At 41.0% G+C, this 20,878-nt stretch overlaps 1 protein-coding gene across 2 annotated transcripts in view; it reads left to right on the forward strand.

Annotated features, from left to right (window-relative positions):
- The window catches only part of CNGB3 (cyclic nucleotide gated channel subunit beta 3), a 121,126-nt gene that overhangs the window by 6,400 nt on the left and 93,848 nt on the right, over positions 1-20,878 (forward strand). For both annotated transcript variants that reach the window (XM_072151582.1, XM_072151584.1), the window contains exons 2-3: positions 1,512-1,589; positions 8,392-8,533. In XM_072151582.1, coding sequence (XP_072007683.1) covers positions 1,541-1,589; positions 8,392-8,533 — 191 coding nt within the window. In that variant the 5' untranslated portion in view covers positions 1,512-1,540. The remainder of the gene's footprint in view (positions 1-1,511; positions 1,590-8,391; positions 8,534-20,878) is intronic.

Consider the following 20,878-nt stretch of genomic DNA (forward strand, 5'->3'; position numbering starts at 1 on the left):
TGATCATTTGGGATGCTGGGTGCCAGGCCCTAACTTCCCAGGTACTGACGACCAATACTAATAATAGGTCATTTATATATATATAAACTGCCTAAATAAATTCCTTTCTGTCTCATTGTGCTATACTTTGAGTGTACAGAAAAAGAAATGCGGCCAAAAATACAAAAATATTTAAAACATTGCAATATTTACCTCCAAACTTCATTGGTGAATGTCAATCTATGTGATTCTCTTATAACATACAATAGTACATTGTTATTATATTATGTTTAAAGAGGACCTGTCACCGGATTTTGCCCCCCTGACTAACAATGTCGGCTGATAAAGGGTTACAAGTCCTCCCTATATCACCTAAAATTACCTGCCAGTGAGGCACTGTACCTTAATTACAGGCACTGTTCTGATATGCAAATTAGCTTTCCTTACTCCTGAGAGAGGAGAAGAGTCAGAGATACCAGTGAGCCACGCCCCATTATTGTGACTGACAGCTCTGTGTCTCTTCAAAGCCCTGCTCTGCCTCCTTGTACTTAGGGACCATCTGCTAATATCTCAACTACAGACATAAAAAGATCTGTTTACAGGGGAAGGGGGGAGGGGGGATTTGTGTCAATCTTTTTACACAGTGCCTTGAGTTACATTCATGACATGTGACCAGTGACATCATTGCAGGTCCTTCAGACTTCTAAGAATAGCAAACTGTACACCATCTATGTGATTACATGAGATTACAGCAGTCTCCATGCAGTATACAGAGGAGAAGAAGTCAATGGAGGCTGATGTGACTTCATGTGGTCAACATATGCCGTTTGTCATCGCAGTCTATGGAGATGCACAAAAGTAAAGTCAATTAAAGGAGTTTTCTAGCCATATAAAAAACATTGTCAGTGGTTGGAAAATGGGTTATAAAAATATAATAGCTCATAATGACCTTTACTGATCAACTTCCACTGTTGTACTGATCTTGCATCAATGAGGTGAATATATGCTGGTTTATTTTTTTATTTTTATTTGCAGATACTCATAATAATTTCCATAGAGTGGGAAAAAAACACTTTTTAAAAATGTCAAAATATTATTCTAGCCATATCCTAAAAATCACTAGGGATCACTTAGAACCTAGAAGCCACACTAATCTGCTTATATCATCAGCAGTGGTGCCAGAACTATAATGACCCAGAAACAGAAATCTCCATCTATTGTGTCTTGGCCATTTCTGATTACTAAGACTCAAACGCCAATCAAGTAACTCTGATCTGAGCTGCAGTGACCCAACAAAGCCAATACACAATTGATGGAGCCGTCACAGTTGATCCACTGATCGGTGAGGGATGTGTCAGAGTCTGCACTGATTTGATATTGATAACTTATCCTATAGACGCTTCATCAATATTTATTAACAGTAAAGCATTTCATTAACTCTAATCGCGTAACCCATGATATATAAAGCAGTGAAGTAAAAATTGCAATTTGTTAATAAGTCCACAGTCTAACATTTTTGTTTCCTCAAAAAGATCAAGAAAAATTAAGAAAGCACAAAGAGATGAAAAGATTCAACTTCAAACCAAAGTTCCTTCAGCCTAAACACCAAGGTGAGTGTTAAGATAAGAGGAGTATTCCATATGTAAACATTTCTAAAATTGGATGTTATTAAAAAATGTTTTACCCATGTGAAGATAATTTCCCATAAATGTAGATCCTTAGAAACAAGATAAATGTCCTTGGATACGAGCACCACCGCATTCTGGCAGAGGTGGCCAGACATGCACTATAGAGCCCTGCCTGACTACCTGGATTCAGCGTTACAGCTGTAGGAGATGCAGTGACTCCGGCTCATTTCATATGTAAAAACTATTTGTTTCATTATGCATCTCTCCATTAGATGTGGTTGTATCCAAGGACAACAATCTTATTTCTGGCTACGTTCATAGCTACATTTATGGGAAATTATCTTTACACAGGTGAATGTTTTAATGTCATCCAATTGAAGAAATATTAAATATATGGCAGATGAATTCAATTTAATGTCATTTCCCAGATTATAATTCCCCTTTAATTTGGTATTGGAATGCTATTGACACAATTGTTATATGCCCACTATAAAAAAGAAATGAAATGAGATTCAAAGCAATGTATCAAGACCTTGGAAATTGCTCTCTGTAACCAAGCCATTAAGATTGCTTAAGACTTGGGTTTTTATACAATAGTGGCACAAACATGAAAAAGTGGTGTTCAGGGAAATAAAATGTGTAAAAAATGTGTAAAAGAGATAAATGTGGGGACCTAAAAAAATGTAATACTTTTCTCTGCCCAATCTCCTTGCATTTTGGTTCTGACACTGCCCTCTCATCTCTAGTGCCTGCTGCTTCCACTTCCTGACGGGAAGAAACTTCAGGAAGAAGCTTCTTCCCTGTTCAACCTTGATGGCCTCTCACTTGACCAATCCACTACTCTACACTGTTCTGAATGACCTCAAAACAGCAATGTCTATATTTGGGTGTTTATTATTTTTTAAAGCATTCACTAGTTTGACAATTATCCAACGTCATGTCACTAGGCTTCTTGAAAGTCAGATATTGGTGGCCTCCAACGTTGTCCAACGTTGATGGACTCTCACTTGGCCAATCCACTACTCTACACTGTTCTGAACGACCTCAAAACAGCAATGTCTATATTTGGGTGTCTATTATTTTTTAAAAGCATTTACTGGTTTGACTATTATCCAATAGAGGGAGCTGCCTTATTTAAGGTAGCATTGAGGCTTGTATTTCCATTTCCCACCATGAAAAACGTATTTGCATAGAAAGTGCCTAGACCTTACTTTTCAGCCAACCACCGGCCTCAGCTATGGTTATGAGAATTTACCCTCTATCTATTCAGTATCTGTCCATGCGGAATATAACATCAATATGATATAATATTATATCATGAATACAGTAGAACCACCTACCTATAGGCTTGTTTTGCTGCTGGGACTCTTCATTGTGTATTGGTGCCTAGGCTCTATGGGGCTCTTCTAGTACTGTAAGGAGTCAATGGGACAGTGATGGAGCACATAGAAAATAGTGGCAAATAATGAATTGGTATCTCTTATGTAGCTTTCAGTCGATGCCAGGATGGATAAGATGCTTAGGTCCTATAAATAAAATGTATTATTGGGACCCACCATTATAGAGCTACATGCAAAAATAACCTTACGCCCATTCATCAATTCATAAAACATAGCCAGCAATTATTTTTTTTTTAAATAGTACGTTTCTTCTTACCCCTTTCCTTGGACTGTCCTGGGAACCCTGTCGTAACCTGCAGACTGGCTCCAAGTCTGACTGGGTCCTAGAAGGCCGATTATCTCTGGGGCCATAGATTTCGAGAGTTCATTGCCGTAGATCTGTGCATGTTGTTATACACCAAGGAACCATAAATTGGATATTATCCCATGTCCAAGGGAAAGGTTTTTAATTCTGCTTTGCGTTTTGCACTCCATAGATCATGATTAGGGCATTAAAGGGAACCTGTCACCAGGTACCTCATTTTCACTAGAGACAGGTTGCAGAAGCCCATCGCACCTGCAGTGCAAATCTGCCTCTCTGCCTTTTATAATAATTTGCATTAAAATATAATTTTGTGTTATAACTAACCCTTTGGTTTGAATGCATTTCAAAAAACAACATTTAACTTGTCTGTACAACTGAGCTGTACAGAAGCACAATAGTGGGGGCTAAGATCTGAGGAGTGAGTAACACAGACAAGTCACATGTTGTTTTTTTGAAATGTATTCAAACCAAAGCCCAACCCCTGGGACTACACAGAGGACAAGATACAAGGTAAGTTATAACACACAATTATATTGTAATGCAAATGATTATAAAAGGCAGAAAGACATATGTGCAATGCAGCTGTGATGGGCTTCTGCAATCTGTCTTTAGTGAAAATGAGGTCCCTGGTGACACGTTAATTGTTTCATTTTGGATGTATTTTTTCATGAACCGTTCAAATGATGATTTTCAGAAATAAAGTTTGGATCCAGTACTGGTGGACTTTTTTGCACACATTAAAATTGGCCAACTTCCTCTTCCTAAAAAACTATTGCAATCAAAATATTTGGAGAGATGTTAAAGAAAAAACACTCTAATCCTGTGAATAGATAAAATCTCTGACTACAGAGCAGGCGGCACAGCAATTACCAGTCTGTGATTATATTCCATTGCTATGTGCTCTATTATCAGCGATTTACTCCATCAGCTCGCTTGTACTTCTTTATTCCTGTTTAAGTACTTTACATTTTATTGATGAATTTCAATGTAATCAGATTTTTCAGCTATTTAGTCCATCAAAGATATTTCGAGAGCAATGTATGAAGTTTAATAAACTACACATCAGATAAGTATTTCAGACCAAATATTTCTACGTTGAAGGAAAAGATTATACTGCTGGCTGGCACTAGGAGATCGTGTTGAAACGCCTAAGGGAACATGCTCACTCTGATATGCTGTGATGATGTTTGTCATAGTACACTGGCCAGGAAATGTGATTCACTTTCATCCCTCATATGTCCATGAAATCATTATTTTACCTAAACTGTAAAAACATAGCATCAAACATTGACGGTCCAGGAATACAGCCCGGGTTTCCAAAGTAAAAAAAGAAATGAATATTAGCTAAAAGAAACTCAAGTGGTTACACTAATTCTAATTATAAGCTTAGATTCCTTAAGGTAATTAAATTAATCTGCCACATATATGTGTATCTTCAGTTGGATTGTGAAAATAATTACCCATAAATGTTGCCATGTTGTCCTTTAGAAACGGAGGACAGCTGTCCTTGGATACGACCACCCCTGCACTCTGGCAGTGGTGGCCACACATGCACTATTAAGTCATGATCATCTGGATTCAGTGTTCATTTCCACAGGACGGCTGTGAGACATGCAGTGGACATTCCATATGCAAAAACTATTTGTTTCTTTGTGCAATCACTCCAGCAGAGGTGGTTATATCCAAGGACAGCTATCTAATTTCTAAGGGAGCTACATTTACGGGAAACTACCTTAACACAGGTATATTTTATTCAATAATTTTTTTCAGAAATGTACCGTATATACTTGTGTATAAGCTGAGTTTTTCAGCACAAAAAATGTGCTGAAAAACCTCACCTCGGCTTATACACGAGTCAATAAAAAAATAAACTTACATGCTCACCCTCCGGCATCCCGATCTGCCCGGCTCCTCTTCTGTCTTCATTCTGTCTGCTGTAACAGCCGGCAGAGATGCGACCATGCGCTCTGCCAGTCGGCGCATACTATAATGTCATCAGCGGCCGCATCATAGTGTGCGGCGGCTGGCAGAGTGCATGCGGGGACTGGAGCATCAGGGAAAAAATAGAAGAGGAGCCACACCAAGTATCGGGGAGCCACGCTGAACATCGGGACCACCCTTAGTTGAGTATGTAACTTTATTTTTTTAAGTGCTCGGCAAACTAGGGGCTGGCTGTATACTAAAAGGGGCCGGCTGTCTAATAAAGGGGGCTGGATACTAAAGGGGGCTGGCTGGCTAAAAAAGGGGGCTGGATACTAAAGGGGGCTGGCTGGCTAAAAAAGGGGGCTAGCTACGAAAGGGTGCTGGCTGGCTGTATACTACAGGGGGATCGCTCTATACTAAAGGGGGCTGGCTGGCTATATAGTTAAGGGGGCTGGCTTTATACTACTGGGGGCTGGCTGGCTATATACTAAAAGGTGCTGGCTAGCTATATAGTAAAGGGGGCTGACTGTATCTCCTGGGGGCTTGCTGGCTATAGATGGAACACATCTTATAGGCACAGATCACCAACCCTATTAAAGTGAAATAGTACCCAAGCATTTAACCCTTTTATCCCTAGACTAGGGGTGCCTTCCTTAAACAGTCAGGTGTACCCCACAATCCAATTAATGGAATCACAGCGTGTCAAACTAGACATCTATCTCGGATACAGAATTCTGCTAACTTCATGCTAAGTTTTTGTGAAGTTTTTCAGACTGTTCCTCGCAGTGACAATGTCCAATGAAGCGATTACCAGCCAATTCAGACTTCTATATACTCTTCTGAGACAATCTGCGTGATACCATCGCCTTTGTGTGTCACTTTCTAAGCACTTTACCATCAGTTACACTTGTCTGTCCCCAGCACAGGAGTTCCCTCTACCGTAGCATCGCTGTTCCTCGGGCATCACGCTGTTCTTTTGATCTCTTTTGGCTTTGCGTTCCTCGCAGCTTGTTTCTCTCCTCCTTGTCATTATTGAAAGTTCATAAAGTAAGGACACACAGACATGAAGCCATAAACAATTTTTAATTGGTTCCCATGACAATATGAAGCAAGATTAATTATTTAAAAACTTTTTTTTTAACAAGATATTTAATAGCATACTCTCAGATGGTGAAGTGTCATCACAACTACTTTCACTTAGGAATATTCCCTTCTAATAGCAGGGTGGCGGCAGTAAAACACAGCGCAATTCTTAGCTTGCAATAAAAGGGCACGTATTTTGGCATCTATACTAAGATCACAGTTGAGATCTCCAAATGTCAGTGTGTGTCTGCCATAAGTATTAGTCATTTAGAACAATTCCTTTTAGATTGAGGTTATGCATGAATTTTGCAAGCAGAATCAATTATGGCCAATTACACGAGCTGTCATAGGACTGAGCATTATGGGTACAGGTTCTTCCATCATGATTGCTTTTTCTTACTGCTGTATGGGAGGAGTACATATTGGCCATTAAAGTAAATCTACCACCAGGATGAATTATTGTAAACCAAGCACACTGACATACTGGTGTGTGCCCCCTCTGGCGGGATCCACTCTCCTTTAGGCTTCCTATGCCCTTGTCTTTAAGAAAAAAAGGCATTAAAATTAGGCAAATGGACATGAGAGGTTCAAGGCTTCATTAACATCTAAGGAGCATGGAGACCATGAGGCTCATTTGCATAATCTTAAAGCCTTTAGAAACTAAAAGAATGTCAGTGTGTTTGGTTTACCATCCTTCATCCTGGTGGTAGATGTCCTTTAAAGAGACCACAGACCCTGTATTAAATTATTCAAAGGGATTGTACAAAATTTAGAAAACATGTCTGCTTTCTGTTAAAACAAAGAACAAACACCACAGACACTGGCCACAGGTTTTTTGTGGAATTGCAAAATTCATCAGTCCACATTCATTTTAACAGAGCTGAATACAATACTAATCACAACCTATGGACAGGGTTGGTGCTGTTCCTGATAAAAACTGTTATGTTTAACATTTTTTTGCAGATGGAAGGTCACTTTTATTAGTGAAGTTGGATTATGTGCTCCTAAATCTATCACCCATTGTCTGGTCTTCAATTAAAACTTTAAAGACTAACTAATCCTTTGAAGCTTTATTGTTTTTTAGAAATGAATAGAGCACATGGTAATAGTAAACTTTGTAATATACTTCATTAAAGGAAACCTACCATTTCAAATGGTCGGTGTAAGCTGTAAACACCGAGCACCAGCTCAGGGTGAGATGGTGCCGGTGCTTAGTTTCGTTAGTGTTAAAACCGCGGTATCGCGGTTTTAACACTTTTTAAACTTTATAGCAGAAACTGCTTCGGCGCTGCGTGCGCGCGCCTACATAGGAAATGCCGCAGGCGTTGCGCGCACACGGTCGCGCACAGCGCCGAAGCAGCTTCTGCTATAAAGTTTAAAAAGTGTTAAAACCGCGATACCATTGTGTCCAATTAACTAATGGACACAATGGGGCAAATTTACTTACCCGGTCCATTCGCGTTCCAGCGGCGGCTTCTCCGCTCTGGATTCGGGTCCGGCTGGGATTTAATAAGGTAGTTCTTCCGCCGTCCACCAGGTGGCGCTGCTGCGCTGAAAGTAAACTCATCGCGCCGGAATGCACCGAGCTGGACCAGGTGAAGGTAAGCGGTCCTTATGCGACACATTTTCGGTTTTTAAATGCGGCGGTTTTTCCGAATACGTCGGGTTTTCGTTCGGCCACGCCCCCCGATTTCCGTCGCGCGCATGCCAGCGCCGATGCGCCACAATCCGATCGCGTGCGCCAAAATCCCGGGGCAATTTAAGTACAAGCGGCGCAAAACGGAAATATTCGGGTAACACGTCGGGAAAACGCGAATCGGGCCCTTAATAAATGACCCCCAATGTTTTTAGTTTTTCCCTTACACCCCCATAACTCAACTTTATCTTATATTACCTGGCATCAGAGGGGGAGTGTCCTCACAAAGTGTATACACAAAGTGTATTACAAAGTTTTCTATTATCATCTGAACTATTGATTTTAATTTCTGTTGTTTTTGTTTAGAATTGACAACATAATTCTGTTTAGTTTGAAAAATTCCACCCAATACATAGAAGTGTTTTTGTGTACTTTTAGATGATCCTGTGGATGATCAATCAACAAAGGAGAATAAACCAGGTCCATCCCAGTCGCAGGGGACACTTACCTCCAATACACAGGGGGAGAGTTCTACAGCAAGAAATGAAAATGAAATTGTGAATGAAGAAAACAAAAATGTGTAAGTATACGGAGATAATTAGACTTTCTGAGCTTTTGTAAAATTATTATGAAAGAAATGAGCTAAAGGAAATATGCCGGATTTTTATATTGAGGTCGTATCCCTAACATATGCTATCAGTGTCAGATTGCTGGAGGTCTTCTGCAAAACTTGGGGTAACTGATTTCCAGAACGGTGGCTCTCCAACAGGTACTATGTCCCCTTAAAGGAAATCTACCATCAAAATAAAGCCTGCTAAAACCAGGCACTGTGACTGTTGTAATCTTCTCATATTCGCTATCCTTGGCCTTCTTCCTTCTAAAATTGGGTTTTAAATTATGCAAATAAACCTGAGGAGCTACTGTAGCCCCTCTGTGATCTGGGTTTACAGGCTGTTACACTCACTCACCCTCCTACCTGCTCCCTCAGCACTGAGATTACAGCAGGAAGTGCTTCAATTCACAAGTGCTGATGGGTACATCAGAGGGTACAGTGTAACAGTTTGTAAAACCCTTCTGGCTCATTACCATTATTTCAAAAGTTGATTTTAGAAGGAAGGAGGCCTTGGATTACAAATAAGAATATTACTGTCACGGGTGCCCCTGAGACTCATGTCCTGGGTTGCAGGCACACCCGTGCCCCTCTCCGCTGCTCCGCACCCCAGTCGGGTCACTCACCTTGCCTTGATCCAGCGCTGACTCCAGCTGTACGGCGCGCCCGCGACCCTGCATCCTAGGTAATTATCCTAGATAATTGAGGCTGGCCGCCCGCCCTCTCTGCTTACATTCCAGCCATTTCCTGTGTCCCCTGCCAGATCTTCCTGCCTTGTGCCTTAGAGAAAGCTGTGTTCCATGCCCCTTGATGTCATTGTGATTTCCTATTGTGACCCCGGGTCCGTTCCTGACTACGCTCCTCCGCTGTCTGCCTTGACCTATTGCTACGTCCCCGACTCCCGTGCTGCCCGTCCTGACCCCCAGCCTGCTCCTGACTACGATTTTGCTCATTGCTTTGTACCTCACCTAGGCTACCGCCGCGGACAAGGTTGCACCTGTGGAGCGACCTGGTGGTACCACACCACCAACCCGCTTTGCGGCGAGCTCTTGTGAAAACCGGGTTCCACTTAGATTCCGGTTCCAGGTGACGGCTTAAGTCATCGTCCACAGTGGTCCAGCTGGTCCACTACCCCAGAAGCCTGACAATTACCACAATCATAGTTCCTGGATCTATAAGTACGTGTCCCCTGGTTTATCATGATGCATTTTGATGATAGACAGTGGCTGTGCCTGGTATTATGTCTAAATCCTATTTATTTATGTACCAGGGGTATAGTCTAAAACCATAGGCAGGGTCCACTTCTTAGTAGAAATATCTCCATTTTCTATTTTCTGTTTTATGACATGATTTTTAGGATATCTAAAACATATATATCGACTTTATATGGTGATTTATGGAGCTTTTTAATCTCTGACATGTTATTATATTGTATGTCTTCACTTAGTAATCGGTATGGTATGGTAACAGCCTATACATACGCACCCTCTATGCCTTCTATAGTTGTACTACAGTTTATTCTGAACAACTTAGACATTGTTATGATACCAGGATGCCCCCCCCATAGTCTAGCCTAAACGTGTTTCCCTCCATTACAATAAGACAATACCAATTATTTTGGAGACATTCATCCATTTGTCATGAACTAGGGACTATTTTTGCATTTCCTGACGATGAATGAGCCTCATTCTATTTACAGCAGACGTCTCACATGATTTCCACTAGTAATGTTGCGCTTGTATCTGTGTGTTTTGCAATGTGAATGATGCATTTCCTCTGATTCTAGTGTGATAATATTTACTACGTGCTAGCACTGCTGCTGTGTCTACACTTCTTCAGACTGTAATGGAGCTCTTTGAAATATCAAGGACACTTTCTATGAACTATTCATAGGACACAGAAGAAAGCCAGCCCTCATCCATCTCTGTAAACAAAACAAAATGAAAGAAGTTATGCTTTTTGGAATACGCAAAGTGAAAAACGGAAATGGAGATAATTCAAACAAACAAAGAGCATGCAATCTATTTTTCTACAGACCATATGAGAATCTAGGACAATCACTTGCTAAGGCACTCCATTATCTAACTAGTGATTGACTGGACAAATCATGGACTGGCCCACCATAGAATCAGAGAATCCTCGGTGGGCCCAGGTTCAAATGAAATTTTTGACCCATAGATACAACCTAATTTAGAGGTTGGTGTGGATCTTTTTTATGTGAGCTCCCATAATAATTTTATCTAGTTGGCCAAAGGAACCCCAGTCCAACACTGGTGGACACTGGAAAGTCACCTTGGAAGGCCACTTCAGTGAGAAGCAGTATCATCGGTGGGGGGATAGGGAGCAGTACTATTATTTCAGTGGTCTCCTGTCGACCCCCTTTACATATAACGAACAGCAAGGTACCGTACAACGGTGTGTACACAATGAAATGCTAAACAAAATCCTAAATTAATAACCTTAAATGATGTAAATGACTAATAATCTTCCATCATGTAGTGAGTAGTCAATGCCATCTCCATTTAAGTAGCAATTACATCCAAAAAAAAGGGACATAAAATTAAAGCTCATTTCAAGTTCTGCATGAAACCATTATGACACCAAATGCATTGTGGGAAAATTGGCTTGAGGGAGTATAATTAGCAGATACCTATGCAAAATACCGCATTTATATTGAATGAAATATCCTGGGTTTCTAAAATAATATCATGCAGTTAAATTGTAACAATGATATGACTGAATTGGAATTAAACCTGGCATTCATCAGACTCACAGAATAGAAATCGTTTGTCTAAATACTATTCAGATCCAAATTACCTTGTGCAAGTACAAAATGGCAAAAACAGTGAAATGGGCAGAGCGTAGTCATGCTTAATTTTACATCTAGATGATACTTCTAAAAATCAGAAGCAATAAGGACAAATCGAAGTTGATGAAAAATGATGAGTGATGACATCATAGGTACAAAAAAATTGTATGTGCCTTAAGAAATTATAAAGCTCATAAGAAATTATAAAGTTCATATCGTGACATTCTAAAAGTCATTGCATCGGTTGACCGTCTCTTTCCCGAATTCAGTTTAAAATACAGACGGTCCCCTACTTAATAACACCCGACTTACAGAGGACACCTAGTTAAAAATGGACCTCTAGATATTGGTCATTAACTGTACTTTAGACCTGGGCTGCAATGATCAGCTGTAACAAATGTTTTCCATGGTACTGAGGGCGTTCAACCCAATTATTATCAACCCGTCTGAGAATGGCAGAGAATTGATAATTTCTGAACCACGAGAGATGTTACAATTCTGATTGCGGCAATCAGATTTTCAGACAATCCAGATTTTTCATATGGTATCACCAACTTCCCATTGGAAACACTTGTCCTTGATCCAATATGGCAACTTTCAAAATGGCACCCATGGTCGGGATATAGCCTAAAACAGGAATTACGAACCTTTTAATGACTAAGTGGCCAAGCAACAACCAAAACCCACTTATTTATTGCAAAGTGCCATCACAGCAATGTAAGCAACAACTTATTGCTTACTGCTCTGTCACAGCTTTCAATCGTATCAGCGTCCTGATGAAACCCATACAGTAGAAAAAAATTGGAGAGATTCAGATTATCATTGTAGCTTCTCTCCAGGGTTCCCTGAACAGGAAGAAACGTGGGGCCCGGATCCAAAGCTCCAATGGTAATCCAGCTCTGTCCACACCTTCCAGCTTCTTCAGTAGTCTCAGGCAGTATACAATGCACGTCTGAAAGTAGAACTGAGTTCTTGAGTCCTGTCTGGCAAACTCTAGGCTGACAGCCTTGGTGATCACAGAGAGGGCTCTGATTGACACCTCTGGCACCTGTGCCACAGGTTCCTCAACACTGGCCTAAAAGATAGGCCCCCTCAGCCATTACGGGCTGGGGTAGTCAGATATGCCATTATCCTGTTTATTCCTGAAATATAGGATGTCCTGGGACTTTAACAGTGAAATTTTTGCTTTCACTTGGAGAAAGATGAGAATACTTTATGCAGAGACACACTGTAATTTCATTGTAATGGAGGAAGAACCAATCATCCATCATTGGTTGGGGACGTACAGTCTTTTTGACTTTTCAATGTTCAGTCATTTAATAAGACCAATTAATGTAAATGCACAGAATAGTCAAAAAAAAGTTCACATAGCAAAGTAATTGCACTTTAGTCAGTGCTGAACAGCCTCGTACTTAGAATGTCGCGGCGGTGATATAATTAGCATCATTACTGAATCACCGCTTAAAAGTATCATTGGGGAACATAAAATGATTTAGATGAATTTCATGAAGTTGTCAAACTTTTCAGTTCTTTCAAGGTGGAACTAGAAGCTGCTAAATGCAGATCAAAATGCTAAGAAAAACCATGACTTAAATATGGTAAACACAGGAACAACAAACAAAAATCACTTACATCAGTGAGGAAAAATCATTGTAACCAAGTAAATGTTAGAGGTTAAAGACAATGGGGAACATTTACTTACCCGGTCCAGTCGCGATCCTGCGGCGCGTTGTCCGACAAGGATTCGGGTCTGCCGGGATTCGCTAAGGTCGTGCGCCCCATATCCACCAGGTGTTGCTGCTGCGCTGAAGTCCGCCGGAGTTCACCTTCTTCGTCCCGGTGCATGTAAGTGCTGATCTTGCAACACAAATTCTTTTTTAAATTCCACGGTTTTTCAGAATCCGTCGGGTTGTCCGACGGCTGTGCCCCCCCCCCCCCCATTTCTGTCGCATAAAAGCCAGCGCCAATGTGCCAAAATCCGATCACGTGCGCCAAAATCCCGGGGCAATTCGGCACAAATCGGAAATCTTCGGGAAGCCCAACGAATGTGCATTTCGGACCCTTAGTAAATGAGCCCCAATGTATCACTGATGTCTTTTATAAAAAAAAAATAGTTAAACAAATCTATTTATATATCTTTATATAGGAAAAAGAGATAAGCTGTGACATCATCTATTGTCAGTAGTGATGTAATGATGGGTCAGTGTTATCTATATAGAGGTCATTGTACAGGGAGGGGAGGAGATAAGCTGTGACATCATCTATTGTCAGTAGTGATGTAATGATGGGTCAGTGTTATCTATATAGAGGTCATTGTACAGGGAGGGGGAGGAGATAAGCTGTGACATCATCTATTGTCAGTAGTGATGTAATGATGGGTCAGTGTTATCTATATAGAGGTCATTGTACAGGGAGGGGAGGAGATAAGCTGTGACATCATCTATTGTCAGTAGTGATGTAATGATGGGTCAGTGTTATCTATATAGAGGTCATTGTACAGGGAGGGGGAGGGGATAATCTGTGACATCATCTATTCTCAGTAGTGATGTAATGATGGGTCAGTGTTATCTATATAGAGGTCATTGTACAGGGAGGGGAGGAGATAAGCTGTGACATCATCTATTGTCAGTAGTGATGTAATGATGGGTCAGTGTTATCTATATAGAGGTCATTGTACAGGGAGGGGGAGGAGACAAGCTGTGACATCATCTATTGTCAGTAGTGATGTAATGATGGGTCAGTGTTATCCATACAGAGGACATTGTACAGGGAGGGGGAGGAGATAAGCTGTGACATCATCTATTGTCAGTAGTGATGTAATGATGGGTCAGTGTTATCTATATAGAGGTCATTGTACAGGGAGGAGGAGATAAGCTGTGACATCATCTATTGTCAGTAGTGATGTAATGATGGGTCAGTGTTATCTATATAGAGATTATTGTACAGAGAGGAGGAGATAAGCTGTGACATCATCCATTGTCAGTAGTGATGTAATGATGGGTCAGTGTTATCTATATAGAGGTCATTGTACAGGGAGGAGGAGGAGATAAGTTGTGACATCATCTATTGTCAGTACTGATGTAATGATGGGTCAGTCTATCAATGTAACAGACTAAGTGTATGAGTGAGGAGGGAGCTTGTAAGCACACACACTCACACCTGGTTGGGGCATTTATTACTGTACAATGGTCCTGTAACAGGCTGCTGAAGATTTGAGTGAACTTATAACAGTTTTCTGGCATAGAAGTAGAAGATCATAACTATGGTCAACAGTGGTGGCCTATTCTCTGCTTTACCACGCCTTGGTTTTCATGACTTTGTTTGTTCACTAATGTTCTCCAACAACTTATGAAGCCTTCACTAAAAAACTGCAGTTATATTGAGAGCAAAGTATGAAAAAATTAATAGCGTTAGAAAATGGCAAAATGAATATTTTTTTTTTGTACTGGAGGATTTAATTTTTGTAAATGTATGAAAACATTATTAAACCTATACAAATTTGGTATCCCCTTGATTGCACCGACCCAAAAAATGAAGTAGACATGTAATTTGGCGCAAACACTAATTTTCACCATTTTCACTGCATTTGAAATTTTTTCCTGCTTCCCAGTACACGGCATGGAATATTAAATACCATCACTATGAAGTGCTATTTGTTACACAGCATAAGCCCTCACACAGCTCTTTACATGGAAAAATAAAAATGTTAAGGACTTTGTTGAGAAGGACCTGGGTCTAATAGTAGATCATAAATTAAATAACAGCATGCAATGTCAATCAGCTGCCTCTAAAGCCAGTAGGATCTTGTTATGTATCAAAAGTGGTATGGACTCTCGGGATAAGGATGTAATATTACCACTATACAAGGCACTGGTTCGGCCTCACCTGGAATATGCTGTCCAGTTCTGGGCATTGGTCCATAAAAAGGATGTCCTGGAGCTGGAGAGGGTTCAACGTAGAGCCACAAAAATGATAAGGGGTATGGAGGGTCTCAGTTATTAGGAAAGATTAAAACAACTAGATTTATTTAGTCTGGGAAAGAGACGACTACGAGGGGACATGATTAATTTATATAAATATATGAATGGTCCATACAAAAAATATGGTGGTAAGTTGTTTTAGATTAAATCAAATCAAAAGACGAGGGGGCACTGTCTCCGTCTGGAGAAAACAAGGGCTGTCAATCTGTGGAATAGCCTGCCTCAGGCGCTGGTCACAGCAGGGACAGCAGAGACCTTCAAGAAGGGTCTAGACGCCTTTTTACATCTAAATAGCATTGATGGTTATGTTATATAGAATTGTTTCCCCTAAATCCCTTCCTCATCCAATAGCTACCCTTCCTTGGTTGAACTTGATGGACAAGTGTCTTTTTTCAACCGTATAAACTATGAAACTTTTGAAGGTGGTGGTAAAAAATTAAAACGCAAAAATGAAAAAGGGCCTTGGCGGAAAGGGGTTAAACTGCATCAGAGCATGAGGTGGATGATTAATGTGGTTCACTATACAGTAATTTAAACTAACATAACCCATGCATTGGCCTAGTTTTACTATAATTATTACCTGATTTATTCTACGAGATACATTTGTGTTGACATGTTTGTCTATGGCCAAAACAGCCTCAGGTCAGATTTTATGAGACTTAACTTTCAGGGTTATGTTGTACCTTATAAATATAAAAATGACAATTCCTCCTTAGGCAGTGGTAGATGTATAATGGATGTAGTCCTGCCAGACGTGTGTCTAACCTCCATATTTCGGGTGCGGTATATGTGAGTACACATTAGATCTTTGACTTGTAGAGCAGTCAAGCTCTTTTTGATGTCGGAGATCATAGAAAGAGTCGGCTATGATCAGATTTCTTGTCCGTGCCGTTTCTTCATTCCCTCTCTCAACCCTTATGTTGGCCACTGCAGCTTCGTTCCCTCCTTTCTGTCTTTGATTTATAGTTTTACGCTGAATAGATTTTTTGTTATCGGGAACTTCAGGCGGAGGAAGGTGAAAAAGATGCTGTTTTTTTGCTGCGAACTCACAATGCCTTCAGAAAATCTTCAGACCCTTCCAGATTTTGTTATGTTGAGACCTTGTACTAAAAATAAAGAAGAAATCAGGTTTACCCCATCATTCTATACTTTATGCACCATGATGAGAAAGTTAAATAATATATAATAAATACATCATTTTCAAATGTTTAAGTCATTTAGTATTTAGCCCTTTTGTTGTGGCTTTTTGAAATTTAGTAATGGATGATCATGGAGATTTTGGAGTCCGCCATTGATTTAGTTGGTTGGATGAGAGTTGGAAAGGTATATAAGGTCTTACAGGTGACAATGCTTATCAGAGCAAAGACCAACCCATGAGGATAGTAAGAAATAATAATAATAATGGCTAATGAAACCACGATTTAACTTTTTAGCTTAAGTTCTCCAAAGCATCTTGCCTCGAGTAAACCAGACACTGGGGGTCATTTACTAAAGGCCTTTGCGTTTTCCTGACGTGTTACCCGAATATTTCCGATTTGCGCCGATTTTCCCTGAATTGCCCCGGGATTTTGGCGCACGCGATCGGATTGTGGCGCATCGGCGCCGGCATGCACGTGACGGAAATCGGGGGGCGTGGCCGAACGAAAACCCGACAGATTCGGAAAAACCGCTGCATTTAAAAAACAAAAAGTGACGCGGAGCTTGCACTTACCTTCACTCAGCCCAGCTCGGTGTACTTGAGTGTGTTCCGATGCTCTTCAGCGCAGCAGCGCCACCTGGTGGACGTCGGAGGAACTGCCTTAGTGAATCCCAGCCAGACCCGAATCCACCGCAGAGAACGTGCCGCTGGATCGCGAATGGACCGGGTAAGTAAATCTGCCCCACTGTTCATCACCTGCCCAATATCATCCCTACAGAGTAGCATGAAGGTGGCAGCATCATGCAGTGGAGTTTGGACAAATGGGTCATGTTGAGGAAATCTGAATGGATCTAGCATAGAAATGTGAACACGACCATGATGTGGATAGAAAAAAACTTGCATCCTTCCGATATTTCAGGTTTTTGTAACTGCACTGGGAGTGGTCACTGGAACCACTTTGGCCATTGAGTGACCTCCTCGTACCATGGGACGTTGCTTCTATTGACCATGTGATATGAATTTATTTTCCCCAAATCCACACATCCCTATCTCAACTTGTGGCTGGACCTGGTGAACAAAAAATGGAAGCTGTGCTAGAAAAGAAGAAGAGTGAATAATCCTTCCTTTTTTCCCCCACCTGACCCAGGCCCAGGAGTTAGTGGTAAAACCCCTTAACATCTCGGAGATACAGTAGGACCACATAAAAATCAATGGAAGTATATTAGTTATATAACTAAGCGCCAATGTACTGGTTTTGGGGGTAATTATCCCTAAATCTATGATGATTTTTCCTCCATTCTCCTGTATTTCTGATCCACGGTAAAAATTCTTATTGCGTTTTTCTGATTGTAAATAAACAATGGCGTTAATCTTCTTTCCGCACTGTAATTTTTCTTAAATAATGACTAATGACACAATACGGCGCTGCCCGGCGCACCTGCTGATTCCATTTATCCTTTGTTATCGCTGCTCAGATAATAGCGGTGTAATCAGGCGGCATTAGGGTAATGGACGGCATTATAAACAGGTATAATGACAGCGTGAACATGAAATAGACTTAGTCGAAATTTGTAAACTGACCCCTTCTCTAACATATTGCAAATTGAGTTAGGTCTCTCATTTGTAGCATAGTAATGGCTAAGTAGACGCGGGGGATTATATTAATTGATGCTGTGCATGAATATGTTTGTCACAAAGACTTTAGCTATGTGCTCAGTCACTTAACCACATAATCATATTTTCCCAGCTTTTAGATATGGCCTCATGCTGTAAATGAAATTAGCTCCTTACATTAGGTAAATCAGATAGGGGCACTTCAGAAACGGATTGAGTTTGCAAATGATTCCTTTAAGGAAAAATGTTTTTTGATCTGTGGCCACAGTTTTCGTTATGTGGGAACGAGGCACAGGAGATAGCGATGTTGTGTCATTGCTTGGGGACACGAAGTATAATGCTGATCATTGGGGGGTCTTTCTAATGTTCCCCATTGTGGTTGTAGAACTTGCTTCCCACAGTCTTATGTTATAATGGAGTCATTAGTATGGGTTTTAATTGGAAATAACGTGAGGTAGAATGTGAGTTTTTAGTAAGTCGATGACGACTCATGGGGAAACCAACCAAATTGGGATTTAACACGGCATGAAACGCTATGTAACTAAGGCTGGGTTCACATAACGTATTTTGCGTCTACCCAACAGACACTTTTTTGACTGAAAAAATGTATCTAAACATGTGCTACGGCATATTCATTAAAGGGGTTGTCTGAAGGTATAAAAAAGTCTTGGGTGGCCGGGATGGGGCGGGTTAAAAAAAATGAACACTTACCTTCTTGGTCCCTCGCTGTGATCTCTCCAGTCCATGCCCCATGTAAGCAAACATGGAAGCCTCGCTGCATTCAGCTTCCGGTCTAGTTGGCCGGCCACGCCTACCCGTCCCTATTCCTAAGGTTGTATCATGCGGGACGGGTGGGCGTGGCCAGCTACCTCGACCAGCGAGAAGCTGAATGCAGCGAGGCTTCCCTGTTTGTTTACATGGGGCACGGACCGGAGAGATTGCAGCGCTGGACACCGGGAGAGACCGCGGAGGTGAGTAAGTGTTTATTTTTTTTTAACCCGCCCTATCTCGGCCACCCAAGGGTATTTTTTATACCCTCGGACAACCCCTTTAATTTCTATGCATATGACGTATGCCCAAACAGCGTACGTTTGTTTTTTGTGCTAGTGCTGGCTCTCACCCATTAAATGATTTATCCCACGATACAGTCACTTGGTCTGAATCCACGGTGAGTAAAAGGAAAACGTTTAAAAAATCTGCACTGGCAACGGACGTAAAAAATAGAAAACTTTATATAATCCATACTATTAAAAAAGTGACATCACTTATGAAAGTACTTGGTAGCGCGTTTCGGACAAAAACATTGCATAGTCCTTACTCATACCTACTTTCACTGTACGTTTGTTGTCCTGTGCGTCTGTATCCTATTTATTTTTAGGAAAACCGTGGGCTGCTGCGTTTTCAAAACATATGATACATTTTTTTTTAACATTGGTGTCTATGGATGACGTATGCAGAAAGCGTTCAAGTGTATGCATCAATCCCTCACAGATTGACAGATGTGACATATGCGATGCATACGTAAAATGAACGTAGACGGATGACACAAAATGCATCAGTTTTTATAAATTTTTAAACGCAAGAATTTTTAAAGGCAAAAAACGTGATGTGAACCCAGCCTAAGGCTACACAGCTGGATAGACATTACCATCTCCATTCATCCATACTACACGTGTAATGAAAAACATGTGCAGATAGCACCCTACAGGTGCGTGTTCAGCTCATCCCACAGTGTAATGGTCCACAGTCCTGTGGTATCAGCCTTGGTGCACGAAAAAGGATAGACCACCGCCGTGTCCCAAAACAGCAAAAGGTACAAGGAATCTGGGCACTCACATGAAGCCACCAGGTTTGGTTTAAATACATTTCTTCCTCTTTATTCACATCTCTGGAACAACATGCAGTTACAGCTTAAAAGATTGACGCGTTTCAACGCTTGTTCGTCTTAGTCATGATCAGTGTAATGGGTGGCTGCAAATTAGTTTTTGATCTTAAAGGGAACCTGTCACCAGGAGACCCATTTTTAGCACTCCCCCAGTCCCCACAGAGCATAGTACATACTCTGCCAAAGTGTTTTTGTATAAGAAATAGGTTTTACAGAAAAAAAGATATGTTATATTGTACCTTTCATTAGCATCTGCTGTGTGACTAGGCAGTTGCCAATTGGGAGGGGCTGGAAAGGAGCAGTTCCCCCCACCCTTGGGAAACGTGATCTTTTCAAATATATGAATAACTCCCCTCACTCGGGATTGGCTGTAGAGGAGCAGGGGGCGTCGCTAAGCCCAGTGATGGGTGTTTTCATATATTTGAAAAGGTCACATGGAGTAGCTGTTCCCCAAGGGTGGGAGGGAACTTCTCCTTTCCAGACCCTCCCAAAAGGCAACTGCCTAGTCACACAGTAGATGCTAATGAAAGGTACAATATAACATATCTTTTTTTCTGTAAAACCAATTTTTAATACAAAAACACTTTGGCAGCATATGTACTATGCTCTGTGGGAACTGGGGGAGTGCTAAAAATGGCTCTCCTGGTGACAAGTTCCCTTTAAATCAAATTGTAGGTCTACAAAGGGCAAGGGTTAAAGTGATCCTCCACCCAGAAATCGATATGTGTCTAACATAAGACATGACTTATCTGGTGCCCTATTTTGTTGTACAAGTTTGGGGCAGTGGAGGAAGCTGTATAACCCGGAGAACCCACCTGATATATTGACTATTCATGACTTAGTCAAATTTTTTGAAGAGCAATGGAGAGCAATAATATCACATTGTATG

The sequence above is a fragment of the Engystomops pustulosus genome, chromosome 5, assembly GCF_040894005.1.
Source record: "Engystomops pustulosus chromosome 5, aEngPut4.maternal, whole genome shotgun sequence".
Classification (NCBI taxonomy): Eukaryota; Metazoa; Chordata; class Amphibia; order Anura; family Leptodactylidae; genus Engystomops; species Engystomops pustulosus.